General features: G+C 40.5%; 1 protein-coding gene across 5 annotated transcripts in view; it reads right to left on the reverse strand.

Annotated features, from left to right (window-relative positions):
* The window catches only part of DAB2 (DAB adaptor protein 2), a 42491-nt gene continuing 27665 nt past the window's right edge, over positions 1-14826 (reverse strand). For 2 of the 5 annotated variants that reach the window (XM_073343832.2, XM_073343831.2), the window contains 10 exons: positions 13154-13237; positions 12568-12594; positions 12213-12257; positions 11889-11951; positions 9815-10450; positions 8420-8576; positions 4596-5231; positions 3989-4098; positions 3093-3163; positions 1535-1624 (listed from right to left, as the gene is read on the reverse strand). In XM_073343832.2, the coding sequence (XP_073199933.1) occupies positions 3098-3163; positions 3989-4098; positions 4596-5231; positions 8420-8576; positions 9815-10450; positions 11889-11951; positions 12213-12257; positions 12568-12594; positions 13154-13237 (1824 nt within the window). In that variant the 3' untranslated portion in view covers positions 1535-1624; positions 3093-3097. Of the gene's footprint in view, positions 1625-3092; positions 3164-3988; positions 4099-4595; positions 5232-8419; positions 8577-9814; positions 10451-11888; positions 11952-12212; positions 12258-12567; positions 12595-13153; positions 13238-14826 lie in introns of all 5 variants that reach the window. The other 3 variants (XM_073343834.1, XM_073343833.2, XM_073343835.2) reach the window with 3 other exon arrangements.

Consider the following 14826-nt stretch of genomic DNA (forward strand, 5'->3'; position numbering starts at 1 on the left):
TTATAAATTCATAACTTTTAATTGCATTGTAGGAAAGTGCACAAGAGAAAGGTTATATACAGAACAAGTTGCATGACTGGCTGAATTTGTCACTAAAGTTGCCTTCAAATTGATTTTCCAGAAGTAATCCTCTGTTTAGCATTTGTTTAGGTATCCAATTCAACATTAAAGACAAGATAGTATTTCAAGTTTACACTTATAAATGGTTGAGTAAGAAACTAACCACCAACAGAATGACAAGAGCTGATTAGGCCTGTGTCCAAAAAGCAAAGTAACCTTAACAGTTTAGTTTATAAGAGACTGATTTAGATACAAGTCAGTTAGTACAGAGGTTCACAAAGGAAGGCACAGCCTCCTTTGAGAGGTGGATAGCTACCTCAAATTGTATGAGGTGCATCAAAATTCACAATACACTAAGGCATCAGGTGAAATCAAGATCAATACAAGAGATTGCCATTTGCCCTTCCAATACATACTGGAACTGGCTTACACCATGTCTGTGACAAAGCAAGTGATTTGAGTTCAGATCATTATGGACATTCACTGAAGTTTAGCAAGTGATTCAACAAGAAAGCTTGGCAGATGGGTTTCTTGCTTGAAGCAAGAAAAATCCAGCACCCTATTTGATTTCCCTCCCCAACCCACAACCCTTAGCAGATTTAAAAACACAGGGCATTAGACACAAGTTGAAGTTTGGCTGAGGTGTTTCAGCTTTAGGTCCAAGGTCAGATTCCAGAACATTAGCTTAGACAATTTGTCAGTTAGAAACAGTGTTGGAGTTTGTTCTCTATAGCCACTGCTTTTCCAGATTCTGCAATTATGTTGTAGTTAAGGGACTAATTACAATCAGATGGAGGGCATTTTGCCATTTTCAATATGAGTTAGCAAGCACTGGATTCTTGTCTACTTTGGTTTTTGTTTTCCCACTACTTAGAAATCAGAAGGAAAGCCATAAGTTATCACCAGTTGCACAATCATAAATACAAGACAAACTATTGTACATTGAAAAGTGGAGGTTTAAGAAAAGCTTTAAATGGCTGCCATTTTGGAGTGAGACAGCCATCAGTGGAATCCAGATGTGTGAAAAAAAGAAGCTTGTCACGTCAGTGTTGCAGAATTTGCAAGATTCTAAATCCACAAGTCCCTTTCCCTATGTGGAGGAGAATGCATAGTTTCTTCCTCAAAATGGGTGCTCAACTCCTTATTACAACCATTACAGTAAGTGCTGCAAGAATTAAGTGTAGGGGACCATGTTTAAAAACACCACAGTAAGACTGGGAAGTCAGTGTTTCCACAAGACATATATGCAGTTCTTAAATCAGAAGAAACTGAAGAGGTTACAGAAAAAAATTCACATCCACCAACTTGAACCTGGGCCTCCAGCATGAAAGTCTGGATATTTTTCTTGGCTTCATCTTGAATTATGTTAACAGCAGGTTCTCTTTGAGGGCTCATGTTTCAGTCCACACAGACAGTTTTTAGATCACAGCAGACAGACATTAACAACAATCAGAATAGGCATCAAGGATGAAGGCAGACAATGAAAAATAAGACTAGTAGAAAATGGTGACAAGGAGGGGTTGTCTTGTTATTCCATTTGTCCTTTGCTGGTTACACCTGGTTTCTGGCAAAGAGAGAAAGTGGTTAGGAATTGTGATAAAAACACTTCACCCACTCACCGCATAAAACTGCTAGTAGAGATGTTGCCAAAAAAAGCCAACCCCCCCGCCCCCCAAAAAAAACCCACAAAGCAAGAAGGTGTGTGTGTGTGTCAATTCTCAACACCCTAATATTCTAAAGGCTTACCAGATTAAAATATTGTATAGAGATTCTAGTCTAAACTTAAATCTTCAGCAAGAAGCTGGTAACCTTAACTACTAGGACCTCCAGTAAAATGTGGAAATATTAGTTATGGTAATACTGTCTGCTCATTGTAAGGTTGAGGCAATTGAGCAAGGGGAAGATTTGTTTAACTTGTAGGATCTAAGTGTAGCCTTTTATGCAGAGTTCTGCTGAGTGCATTTGTTGCATTAGAAAGGGTTATCCACCCAAAGTCTGGAAGAGCTGGCTAATTTTTAAGTAATCCTGCCTATTGTAGTTTAAGTGCAGAGTTTTTCCTAAAGTGGAGTCCATTTTCAATTTTGTGCACCTTGCAGAAGGGACTAAGTCAACTTTCTGCTGATCAAATCTTATTGGCTGTAATGAAAACATTCCTTTTCCAATGCATGAAGTTGTATTTTAACCTTTACTACAGGAAAGTGTGAAATCAAATAAGTTAGAGAACAAAAACAGTTTTAGTTACTTCAACAGCATTTATACTGTGCTATTAGGATTTCTCAGTCTGCTGTGACACCTAGAGAATCAATATATTTGATATGATGAGTCAGTTACATTTTACTGGGGTTCAGGCTGCCCTTATCTGCATTAAATCCTGCTTCCATATTTGACCCAGATGTATACATGCCAACTACCATTCTGCTACAAAGAAAAAAGCTGGAAACAAAGGGATTATACTAGAGAGAGCATAGCTAAACTGATCTCAGGAGAGGGGTATTCTCATAAAACCAGCTACTACTTTTTAAGATGTCACCCGACATCTGATCCTGGAAACAAAGTTAAAGGAAGACCACATGTTGTGAATCCCTGTTCTATAATTTGGTACTGAAAGCTACCCTGCAGCAATTATGGGCATGGACATTAACCAATGTGGGTGGATAATCTTGGACTCAGATTCTATAAGCTTGTAGGAGAAGAGTTAGCTCTTCCACTGCATGCAGTTAGTGAATTCAGACTGAGGCCACCTATTTCTTCCAGTTTAGAAATTAGGGTCAGTGATTTGCATTGCTCCAAGTTTAAACATACTTGCTTTTAAAAAGATGTTAAGTGTCTTGGTCTCCTCCCTTCCCCAGCCACTGGGCAAGCTAAGAGTTTTGCTAGTCAATTGTATTAGCCACAATGCCAGACTCCAGCACAGACCACCTTCCCATGCCAGTCACATGGGGAAAGTGGTCAGTAGACTAGCTTTCCAATTCTTTGGTGGTTTCTCCATAAAGACATACTGAGAAACATGTCAATTACACAGAGCCACTTACCAAAGTTATGCAAATGGATTTCCAAAAGGATCACCAAATAGATCAGAAGATGGTGATGGCTGAGATGCAGTCTAAAATAGAAGATTGTTTATAAACAATGGGCTACTAAACTGGTGAACTCTGAACACTATGAAAGGTAGAGGGAGGGAGAGATGTTGGGCAAGTGGTTTTAAACCCACATTTCAGGCATTCTGGAAAGATTTACAGTATAGTTAGCTAACTGTTTAAATGAACAATAACTGTATATTTTTAGGGCTGGGTTAGAATTAAAGTCTATTTACCTTGACTCATACCTATCTATACAAAGACCATGTGTATTTAAATATTCATATGGGATTCAGCCAATAAATTTAGTTTTTAGACTAAAATGAAAAAAGAGCATTTTGGAGAAGTTCCAGAGTTTCCATAAAGGGCTTCAAGTCTCATGTTCCAGATGCAGAATGTGGTTAGGCTACTTCCTTCCCTGTAGGATACCCAGGATGGAGGCCTCCATTCTTTGGCCAAAACAGAGAAGCTACACATTTCATGCTCCTTACCCCCTACCCTGCAAAGAGGGGAAGGCCTAAACTAGTTGGAAAGGATTGTGGCTTTGTCAATATGGCTGACAAAGCACAACTGCCTCATACCACAAAACTAAAAAGGCACCTTCACCCTGGGAGTTAGTAACGCTATCCAGAATTTGGCTTAGGTTCACAAGTAGTATTTTCTCCCTTCCCCCCTGAAGGCGAATTTGAAGTCAAACATGGGAATACATGGAATTTGCTGACCCTGCTAGGGAATTGTTTGGTCACCAAATGGGAAGTGCCCCACCAGTGGACAAACCCGCACAGGTTTGTGTGGTGTTGACAGGAGACTTCAGAGAACTACTGGGTAGGTAAACAGTGCTTAGTACTTACAGAGGGTTGTGAGGAGGTGCTGAAAGGATCTGTTTGAAAGGGGTTTTCAAACAGGGCATCAGGCTTGGAAGCTGGCAGAGTGCTTTGTCTGGGAGCAGGCTTTGGTGGTTCTGTGTGAAAGAGTTTAAACAAGTTACTTTCCTTGTGGAAAGAGCTCAGATCTAGGCAGGCCTTGATTTCTGAAATATACAGTAGGATTTCCTCTGGAACCTGAAGGATTAGTTGAGTGTAATTTTCTAGAAGATAGATTTCAAGCTAGAATCAAACTTTGTGCAGAGCTTCTACTTATGAGGAGTCACCTTAGTTATTTCTAAAAAAGATGCCAATCAGCTTAAATAATTCAAACTGGAAAGTTTCCAGGTTTGAAAGTGAGTGGTTTAGAGAACATATAAATGCTAGAGAGCAGTATTGGGCAGCAATAAATTAAGAGATGACCCTCAGACTATACTTTAATATAGACTAGCAACAGAAAGTATCTTGACAAGAGAAGATGCTAGCCTAGCCATCTAAAGACACTTAATGTCTAAAATTAGCTTCCTTGCAAGGGAAGGTCTTGGTTTATTCTTCTCCCTATAGCTTGATGAAGCATTAAGAAAAGGGAATTTACCACTGATTTTAGTAGACAATAGATTAGCTGCCAAGTCATTGTGATCAGTGTGGTCTTGAAGAATGCCCACTTTGCTATTAAAGTAACTAGTGAAAGCTCCAGAAGCACCAAGACGACTTTGCTGCTGTTCTCCCCTCCTAGCTGGTACTGCAGGTGGCTTTGTCAGCTGGAAGTCTTTAAACATTTCTTTTACATCCTTTCTCTCTTTATCCCCAAGTGGGTCTAATGCAGTGAAGGCATCACTTTCCTTCTTAGATGGCTCCTTCGGAGGTGCAGTTCTGGGTGGTGGCTGAGGAGGGCTAGTTGCTGAGACAGAAGACAACATAGCAGGGGGCTGTGTAGTAGATGGAAACATGCTGGTCTGGAAAGGATTTCCAATGGCAGCTGGTTGTGCCCAAGGAGTAGGAGAAACATGTGCTGGCTGACCCCAGAGACCAGGAGATTGAGATGGTGACGGGGCTCCAAAGGACGCAGGCTGACCCCATCCTGAGACTGCTGGAGGGGCACTGAAGGCAAGTGGTTGAGTAAAGCCTGTAGGTTGAGCACCCATAATGGATCCAGGAAATACTGATGTGGTAGGATTGAAAACTGAGGACTGTTGACTCCATGGTGTTGGAGATGTTCCTGGCAAGCCACCTAAGAAAGATTATATGCAAGACTTGTAAATAGGGTATAGTGAGGCATCTCTGTAGGTGTACTGTATGAATACTTGTGCTCCTTACTTGAGTTTTTCACAGTACAAATCTAACGTCTTGCTGATGCATAGACTTCAATGCCTGTGAAGCTTCCTTCACAAGAGCTCTGTAGCACAAAGGCTTGTCTTTCACCACTGAAGCAGGTCCAATAAAAGCTATTACGTCACCCTATGAAGTGGATAAAGTACTTAGACAAGCCATTTTAATTTGGGGGCTCTAAAAACCTTGTTCTTAGATATTTGATTTTATTCTGTCAGAAAGTGTTGAGGGTCTGCTCCAGACACCACTGATATACTGCATGTTAAACCAAGAAATACAAAATGCCCTTTGATGTCAGTTAACCCTGACTAGCTCCTTGTCAAGAATAAGTCTTGCTAGCAAGTAGGAATCTGTATCATACAGATGTATTCAGTGTAATATGCCTATACAGCACGTCACCAGGAGAGTTTCAAACAAAGAAAAAACTAAACAAGTTTCCTTCATTGGGTCATGCTGACCTGAACCTGGTTGAGTGCAGAAGGTTTGTATAGGCTACAGCGTGATTGGATCTGATGCCTCCCTGGAGGTAGGCAAGCTCTTCCTAAGGTGACTAGTGTGCTGCTAGTCCCATTTTCAAAAAAAAAAAAAAAAAAAAAAAAGTTATTCTAAACTCAGTTTTAATGATAGCTTAAGGAGACAGGTTTGTTAGTGACTCAAGGTCTTACTCTAGCTTTTAAAGCACATTGTTAGAAGGCAGATTTCAGTGCAAGATTGAGGCCATTGCTTCTTGCAGGGAAAGAGCCTAGAACTCTATATTCTCAGCAGTGAGAGAGAGCGTGAGTTACCTATGCATTCCATTACTACTCACTCTGAAAATGAAGGTTTATTAATGCTGAATGTAAATATCTTCAGCCATTTCAGTACTTCCTCTGCATCCTATTATGTACAGAAGCAGCTTGCCTCACCACCACCACCACATTTAACTCCCCTAGCTCCCTCTGCCCCAAGTCACATAGTTTAAGCCTCATTGGTTAGTAAGCCAAATGGATCTCTTCCGCAGATCCAAGGCTCTACGCATCAGAATCTTCTGGTCCTGCTCTTACCTTAAGTGGCATGTTTCCCTATAGTTGCCTGACCCCAACCCAGTCTGAATTTTATTGCCTTCCTCCCTTAAGTCATTTGGAGAGCAGCCCTCAAAGTTGAGGACATTGATCTTCTGACTAAGATGCAACTAGGTTACACGTTGCTTTTGTATGCAATACTTTAAGATACTGCATGTTAGAGAGTTAGTGGCACTGAATGGACTGTTCAGCTAGCTACATACATTCATATATAGCCCCAGGGCTGTCTCTGTGATACTGTTGCCTAGCTAATATTTTCAAGCAAAATTTGGCATGAGAAATCCTCCAGATTTTTAAAACTGGGTTTCCTCTCAGCCCAAGCCTTACATCCCTGTGACTTGTGATCCATTTGAGCTGGTCCGTGATTATTATATGAATATTCCACTTAATCTTTGAAATAATAATATTAGTAGCAATGGATTCTAAGGTGCCAGAGTGACAGTAATTGAATTTAGCTAGTTGCGTATTAGCCTTGTGAGTGAAAAGAAACTAACATTTCTGTTCAACTCTACCTTGTATGGACATGGGGAAGCCACACCTGTTTACTACTTATTTTCTCATATTTTAGAGAGGTTAGATTTGCTTCTCCAATGCAAGTAGGATTGCAAGGATCATTAAAATTTTGCTCTCCTGAATCTGGTTTAGAGTCCAGTGTTCAGAATCAAAGAACTCTGCTTTCTACTCCTACATACTCTGCAGGAGACAATAACTTGGTTGGGTGCCTAACTCAGATCCATAGCCTTAGTTTGGTTGTGCATCATTTGTCATGGACAGAAGCCAAAACTGTAAAGTTCAGTTCATATCCACACCCCTCCCCCCTGTGAAGATTCTGTATTCAATTGTTCACATAAAGGCCTTCACAGGGCATTGAGCCAAGATATTGGACATAGGATAACAGTGAATTTGAGGGTCCAACTGTATTCAGTCTACTTAAATATGGACTTAATATATTTAAGGTATGCAGTTATAGCTGTCCCAATTATCTATACAGCAAGGACAACTAGGAAAGTTTGGGCTAGTTCTCAGCACTGCTGGATTTTGGTAGAGTTATTAAACTTATAGTGCTGAAAGCACAACTCTGAGTGTATTAGAAATCTAAAGAAACATGTAACAGTAATGGAATAAAGATGTCAGCTGTGGACAAAGTCTGCCAGCAGTTGCTCTGGCCATCAGATAAGTATGGACTTACAGAGCTCCACAATCCAATACATGTACAGTTTAACACAAGAAACACTCCATGTTTTAGAAGTGGTAGTCAACTGGGTAGGGCACCAGACTGGGCAGGAGACCTGGGTCTATCCTTGATTTGACAATGACCTGTTGTGACCTTGGGCAAGTCACTTCAGCTCTGCAGGCATTTAACTTTGAATGCCTTGCATAAAGTCCCCCAGTCATTATTTGTATTGCAGTAGCATGTTGTTTTAGGGTATGTCTACACTGCAGGTGGGAACGTGCTTCCCAGTGAAGGTAGACAGACACATACTTGAGCTAATGTGCTAAAAATATTGTATCCATGGAGGCATGCTCCCAGCTGCTGTGTAGACTTGTCAGTGGTAATTTTTCTAGCTGTGATTAGAAAAGCAACTTTTGCCAATACACTGGACTGGAGATTCAATATGTCAATCTCCAGACTGCTCTCTTCCTGTACTATTTTAACATTTGGTACCATGTTTACATTTACTGGTATCTTGTGGTGTACGTGAAGAGTCTCTTTAGTAGGCAACCAGATTCTGTTTTTATCATGCAACATAGTCTGTTCACACCACAAGCTAAAAGAGCAAGCACTCAGTTAAGTACACAGAGGATGGAGTATATAAGTGTCAATGAAATATGTTCTAATGAGATGCTGTCAGGCTGAGGAAGAAAGTAGGGAAAATGCAACATGAGAGGCCAGAAGGGAAAAGGGAACTCCAGCACACTCTTGTCAAGAGAAGATTTAAATTTAAGTCTGACTTACTAAAGAAAGAGAGAGACCATAAGTTGAAGTAGCCGATAAGATTGATTTGTCACCTTAAAGTAATGAACTAACCTAGCCCAGCCAGAGGTCCTATGGTAGGACTGGTTTGGAAGAGGTCCAGCGGGCTGGTTTGCACCAGTGCAGGTTGTGCTGCAGGAGAAGTCAGGCCTGGGGCTTCTGGAGCAGTAGATGCAAAGAGGTCCGAGCCAAACAAATCATTTGCTGCAGTCTGGAAACAAGGTAGGAAGGGGAGAAGAGAAAAGACAGTTTTACTGGGATACACAGTTACCAAAAGGATACCAATTCCAGTTTCTGGGCCTTGTTTTCAGGAAAGTTCCGATACTGCCAAGTCAGGCAAAGTCCTGTATCTGCTACTAAGCAAGCTAGAGCACGCAGATAAAAACTATTTTGGTTCTGGAACCAGGAGACATGGGATCCAGGTTTTACACTAAAGGACTGGTAGGCTGCAGAGTTTGAGTTCTAATCTTAGACTAGACTAGACATCTCCACAGCTGACTTTAGACAGAGGAAGCATTTAAATGGGTGTGTTTTAGAATACCATGCATATAATGAAGTCATTTACTTATGCTAAGAATAGAAGACTATCCTGGCTTGAACACTATTTAAATATTGTCCATTGGTTGTGTGCTTCAGGTACATTGTTCTTGGAGGTAAGCACTGGCAAGATAAATTAAGTCATACTGAACTTACTGCAGTATGTGAACACCGAGTTAAATTGTAGCTTAGATACAACACACCCCCTTAATTCTGTTGCAGCATATTTGATAGATGGAGTTGCACTATTTGAGATTTCAGGGTTCTAAAGGTTCTCACATCATATAGCCAAAAAGTTATGTGAAATAACCTCACATTAGAAGTACCCTTATGGCAGTTTTAGTCATCTACAAATAGGTAGAATAAGAACTTCTTATATGGACCAATCAGAAGGCACTATGAAAGATTGCCTTGAGCTTGCTGCAGAGTGCAGTGTTCTCTAAAGTCTTCTAGAATAAATATGTACTGTATGGACTTAAGGAAACTTAAATTTATTCTTTTGACTATTGTCTGCTGGAGGGTGAATGAATTTACTGTTGAGTTTCAGAATTGTATATTGTTCTGACAGGCACCTTTTTGACAGTTGCTTTATTTAAATACTAAATACATTTACAAGTACTACATACATTTCAGATCAAAATACTTACCAGAGTTAGTGAAGTATGGCAGCATTGAAAAGAAAAAAGTGCATATTTAGTGATAACCATTATGAATGTACACATGAAATCAGAAAACATGGATTGCAGAGGGAACATGGTGGGTGGAATAGAATTGAAGAAAAAAAGTTGTGTTGTAGAGTAGCAGGAATAGTTTAGCAGGTATCACCATATTTTGGTAAGAAAAAGGAAAGCTTCCTTCACCCAGCCCATCTAACAGCATGCATGTCACCATTAAATATTTGAAGATGTTCACCTGAACAGTCCTCCTTCCTCTTCCTGGCTTGGTACTTTGTGGAGGTGGGCTAATTGTTATGGAGTCATGTGACATGAGCTGGACATTGCTGTCAGAGTCCAGCTTTACTCCATTTTGCAGAGATAATCCTTTGGAAGGGCTTTCCGCAAATAGATTTGATGAGGATTTGGTCAGAAAACCATTCTGTTCTCTTTCTGGTACCCCATTTTGGGTCCTTGCTGCTAGCTGCTTTGGCTTACTCTCAAGAAGCCACTGGCTTGTCTGTATTTCCTGTTTGCCAGTTCTATTAGAAATCTGATCAAACTCTTTACCAAAGTAGTCAATATCACCATTTACTGCACCGTTACCCAAGAAGCTCAGACTTTCCTTCTTCTGAAGTGAAGATTTTAAAGAATCAAATGAAGGTTGTGCAGATTGGTCTGGTTGTGTGAAAGGATCATCACTGAAAGGATCTGGATTGGGAATGGGAAAGAAGCTGAGACTGGTAGTGAGAGAACTTTCAGGCAAGAAAGGGGTCTGTGACTTTGGTCGTGGAAGAGAGGAAGTGATGCCATTCAAGAAGGGACTCTCTTTTACACAAGTCTGATTGTTCTCGATTTCAGAGTTTAGATCCACTAACAGGATATCTTTACTCTCCTATTAGTTTGGAAAGAAAAAACGTAAAGTTAGTTGAAGACTGAAAAAGATGCAAGCCATGTAATGTGTTCAATCTTTACCATGCAGAAAATAAAAAAACCCAAACAACTGTTATCTAACACTTCATGTTCATTACCAGGAAGTCTGATGATCTCAACTTTGTTTTACAGTTAGGAAAAAGCTTGACAGGCTTAGGAGCCAGGTATGTATATGTGTGTGTGTGTGTGTGTGTGTATATAATATATATACGTATAATATATGTATATAATATATACACACCCCCCTCTAGCTTTGCCCTTGTGATTTTACACTTTCACTACAACAGCCCTCTGATGCTATTGGAATAAGAGGGCTCCCATCCGGGTAGCTGCTTTCATAGCACTTACAGGGCACTGCTTAGTCTGTCCTGAAGACATAAGTGTTTGAGCCATACATAGCTTAAGTTCAAACCCTGCAGATCTCCTCTCCACAAGTCAGTAAATTATAGCCATTTACAGTTTGCTTTATAGGGACTCTCATAACAAGCTTAAAATATGAAGGCACTGCTAAGGCAGCGTATTGACTCCAGGAGATATGAAACTCAAGTGTAGTATTTATGCAGCTCAGTAGCAGTCTGCCTACACAGTGCCATTTTTCAGTTAGACTATGCTTGCATGAGTGATTAGGATGGCACCTTAAGGGAGGCACCAGCCACTCTCTGAATCAATAGGGTATTTGCAATGTAACTTACATTGCAGTATGCCATTAACACTGTAGGTTGTGCTTGAGTAAGCTTAGCAGAGTTTATTTTGGCAGGGTTCTTTAATTTCACAAGTCAGTAATAAGTGAGGCCTGTGGATTATGAAGTCATTGTGGGTGAGGGGGCAGTACAGCAAGTCTGAAGAGCCCTACCTCTCCTGTAGAGGAGCAGCATCGGGCAGATTCGAGAGGCCATAGAACCTATTCTGGGCAAGGGACCTGAGACTTGTTCAGTTCTTTTGCCAGCATCTTACGTGTAGCACTTGAAAGTCATTGCATAGATAAAAAGTTATAAAATGCCAAGTTTTGTATGAATACCATAAAAAAAGGTGTTGAAAATTGTGTGTGGTACTGCAAGTCTGCCTGCCATTTATAGCTATGGAACTTCAGTAGCTGATATCACTAGAGGCAAACAGACATGGATGAAGATGGTTATGCAATGATAGAGGGAACAAATTACTGCCACAATGGAGATTTTATAATAGGACCAGGCTTCCTATGAGATCTAACGTAAGAGGATGAAATTTGAATTTTTACTCCTTCCAGTTAGTGGCAAAGCTACTTTTGCAGCAGTTGTCTTTATTTCTAGTTGTGAGGTTAACTGCAACATCAGGTCAATCTGAAGTCTCACCTTGAGTAATGTGTGTCACAAAATAGACTAGCAAGCAACTATTGTACTGCAAGAAAGGTCTTTACTTACTGTAGGACTGTTCAGGTCAGGAGGAGTGGACATATCGCCAAACAAATCCATCTGGTCAACACCCTTAAAAAAAGTTAATTTGGAAGAGGTTCATATTCTGTGTAAGGCAATGATTTCACCACACTGATGTAAGCTTTTAAGACCAGCAGAGTACAAACATATTAAGTCAAAGTCTAAGATATTCCACTTTTAACCCAAGGAGGTAGTTTACTATAGTGAGACAAATTGTTTCATACATGTGCACCCTTAGAAACTGCTAAGATCTGCTATGTAGTTGAAGGAAGCTCAAGTACGCATACTCAAGTGAGCATGGTGTCAACATACCAGTTTTAGTTTGTCAACTTGATCAGTCAATGCATCACTACCATTCTGGAAGTGAAAAATAAAGACCATGTTAGTGCTAAGACAAGTTTGAAATAACCTGAATAATCACTAGAATAAGATGCTTGACTGATTTATGAATTGCCATAGAGGGAGAGGATGGACTAGGTCTAGGCTGTTAGTGCTGTGAAGAGGTAAGACCCTTTGTATTGCTCTATAGTACTAGTTGCACGTTCTGAGGTTGTTGCTTCCAACTGTACTTGCTAGGTAGACAGTATATGAAGGAGAAGGCAACAGAGTTAGAATCTCACTTGTTTAGAGTGCATGTATTGCTCAGATTGAAAGAGTAAAGTTTTACCTCAACTGTCTTATTGGCTTCTTCATTCTAAGATTGAAAAAAAATATATAGTATCCATTAGCATCTGGCCATTACTTGATTGGCAGAAGGTCAGATTCCTTTCTGTAAAGAACTCTGCAGCTTTTGAAACTATTAGAGGAGGACTTTGAACATGCTCAGCTAGACTGCTCTGGTAGTAAAGCAAATGCTGCCAAAAGCTAAGGACAAATTCTAAATGTTGACATGAAACATCTAACATAAAACTAACACTGAAGTGCTAGCCTCTCCAATCTAGTTTGCACATTTACTGATCTAGTCAAATAGAAGAGTTTTATTTATAACCTGAGAATCTTGGATCACTATGCATCTTAACTGCTTGTATGTGTATTTAAATTTAATCTTTTGACATGTATGCAATAGTCCTGTGCACAAAGCCAGTAGTGCTTCAGTGCTACTACAAGTTACATAGCAGTCAGTTTAGCTACTGGGCAATACGGAGTTGAAATATGGTAATGCTGAACACAAAGGTAGTTATTTTGATAAGCAACTATTTGCCAACAGAGTCTGCCTACCTAAAGGATCTCCTACTAACACAGAAGTTACTTGCCTTTTTCTTATCCTCTTCTTCCTTTTTCTTGGAGTTATAAATTACTTGGAAGAGGTCCTTAAGATCAACTACTAGAGGTTCAGCCTGAAAGGGAAAGTTTTATACTTTAGGTTTCTGCAGAGAAGGTTTTCCAATTGGTGGCTTGCCCTTATTTATGAACTGTATTAGCCGAGTTAGTAGTTGCCTATAGGAATGGTATCAATTTCCAGGCCAACTGCTTTATCATGAAGCTTACTGAAAGGTGTTTGAATACACTGAAACCAAGTCTCACTTGCCATTACCTCCCCTTTGGTCAAACCCTTTTATTAAAATGCAATAGTAAGCAAAAAGAAAAAGGAGGACTTGTGGCACCTTAGAGACAAACAAATTTATTTTAGCATAAGCTTTCATGCTCATGAAAGCTTATGCTCAAATTTGTTTGTCTCTAAGGTGCCACAAGTCCTCCTTTTTCTTTTTGCTTACACAGACTAACACGGCTGCTCCTCTGAAACCTGCAATAGTAAGGGAAGCCAAGAGAGTGAGAACAGTAAGACATGTAATGAAGAGAACTTCACCTTTAGTGTATAAACAGGAAGCAGCACTTCTGTGCTTAGTCCAAGGGCAATGGTGCCTGACCTGTATCTCTTGCAAACTGTCCAGGGTAAGAACTGTGCCTTCCTTGGTACATTGCTAGGAATGTTCTGGGAATATGTACACCTTGTTTTCAGCAAAAGGACGATGTGCTAATGCAGGCTTTTTATTAAGGGAGGCGGATAATCATGGGTGAAGCCTGCAGGTGGGAAAAGGTACCCCTTTCTCAGGCACTTATTGCTGCACCCTGCTGATCCATTTTTGCTGTCCTCCCCGTTTTACCTAGGTTTTGCTTTGTTCATTTTAGCTAGAAAATCTCCTCAAAGGGGTTGCAGGAAAGGCTATTCTAAAGCCATTTGTTCCTCCAAGCCCCCCCCCCCCCATTGCTCTCCACATCAAGACTTCAGACGGTGTTCAGGAGATAAAGTGTTGCATTTAAAGCTAAACTATATTGTTCAGAGAATCACAAAATCCCTGTAGAAAGAACATTAAGGCCTGATCTTCACCTATCTCAGGGTCATGAAAAATTTGTGCTATAAAACACCATGTAGTTTGGTCAGCCTAACCCCTGTGGCAGGTGCAGCTAGATGGAAGCAAGTTTGTCAGCCAATGAATTGCCTCCCATGTAGATAATCTACCTCTGTGAAAGGTTTTTTCCCATTGGTTTAGGACAGGTCTATACTACAGCAGCAGAGCCACAGTTGTGCCATAGCTTCACATGCCAAGTCAACCTCTCAAAGGGAAGAAATGCCAGAATTAGGGTTGCCTCTGAAAACTTAAGGTATATGCAGAAGGGTGCTAAGTGAGAGAGAGTCTTGATTATATTGTATGGTATCTGTGCTGCTGCCACACATGACCCTGGGAAGGTCTGACTCTTGTTCCTTCTACACGTAGGTTAGGAAGCTTCCTGCACACTGCCTGGGGCATAAGGGTGGGTAGGGGATGAAGCACAGAGATACTACCTGAACGGAGAGCCTGGACTCAGCCTATAATAGCTCAGAACTACAGTTGCAGAAAAGTCTGAGAATGGCTAGTGTGCACAGAATCTTTGGGGAGTACTTGCACAAGCTCAGATAAGCTCTTAAAAAAACCACCCTGTTAAA

Source organism: Lepidochelys kempii, chromosome 5 (genome assembly GCF_965140285.1).
Source record: "Lepidochelys kempii isolate rLepKem1 chromosome 5, rLepKem1.hap1, whole genome shotgun sequence".
Classification (NCBI taxonomy): domain Eukaryota; kingdom Metazoa; phylum Chordata; order Testudines; family Cheloniidae; genus Lepidochelys; species Lepidochelys kempii.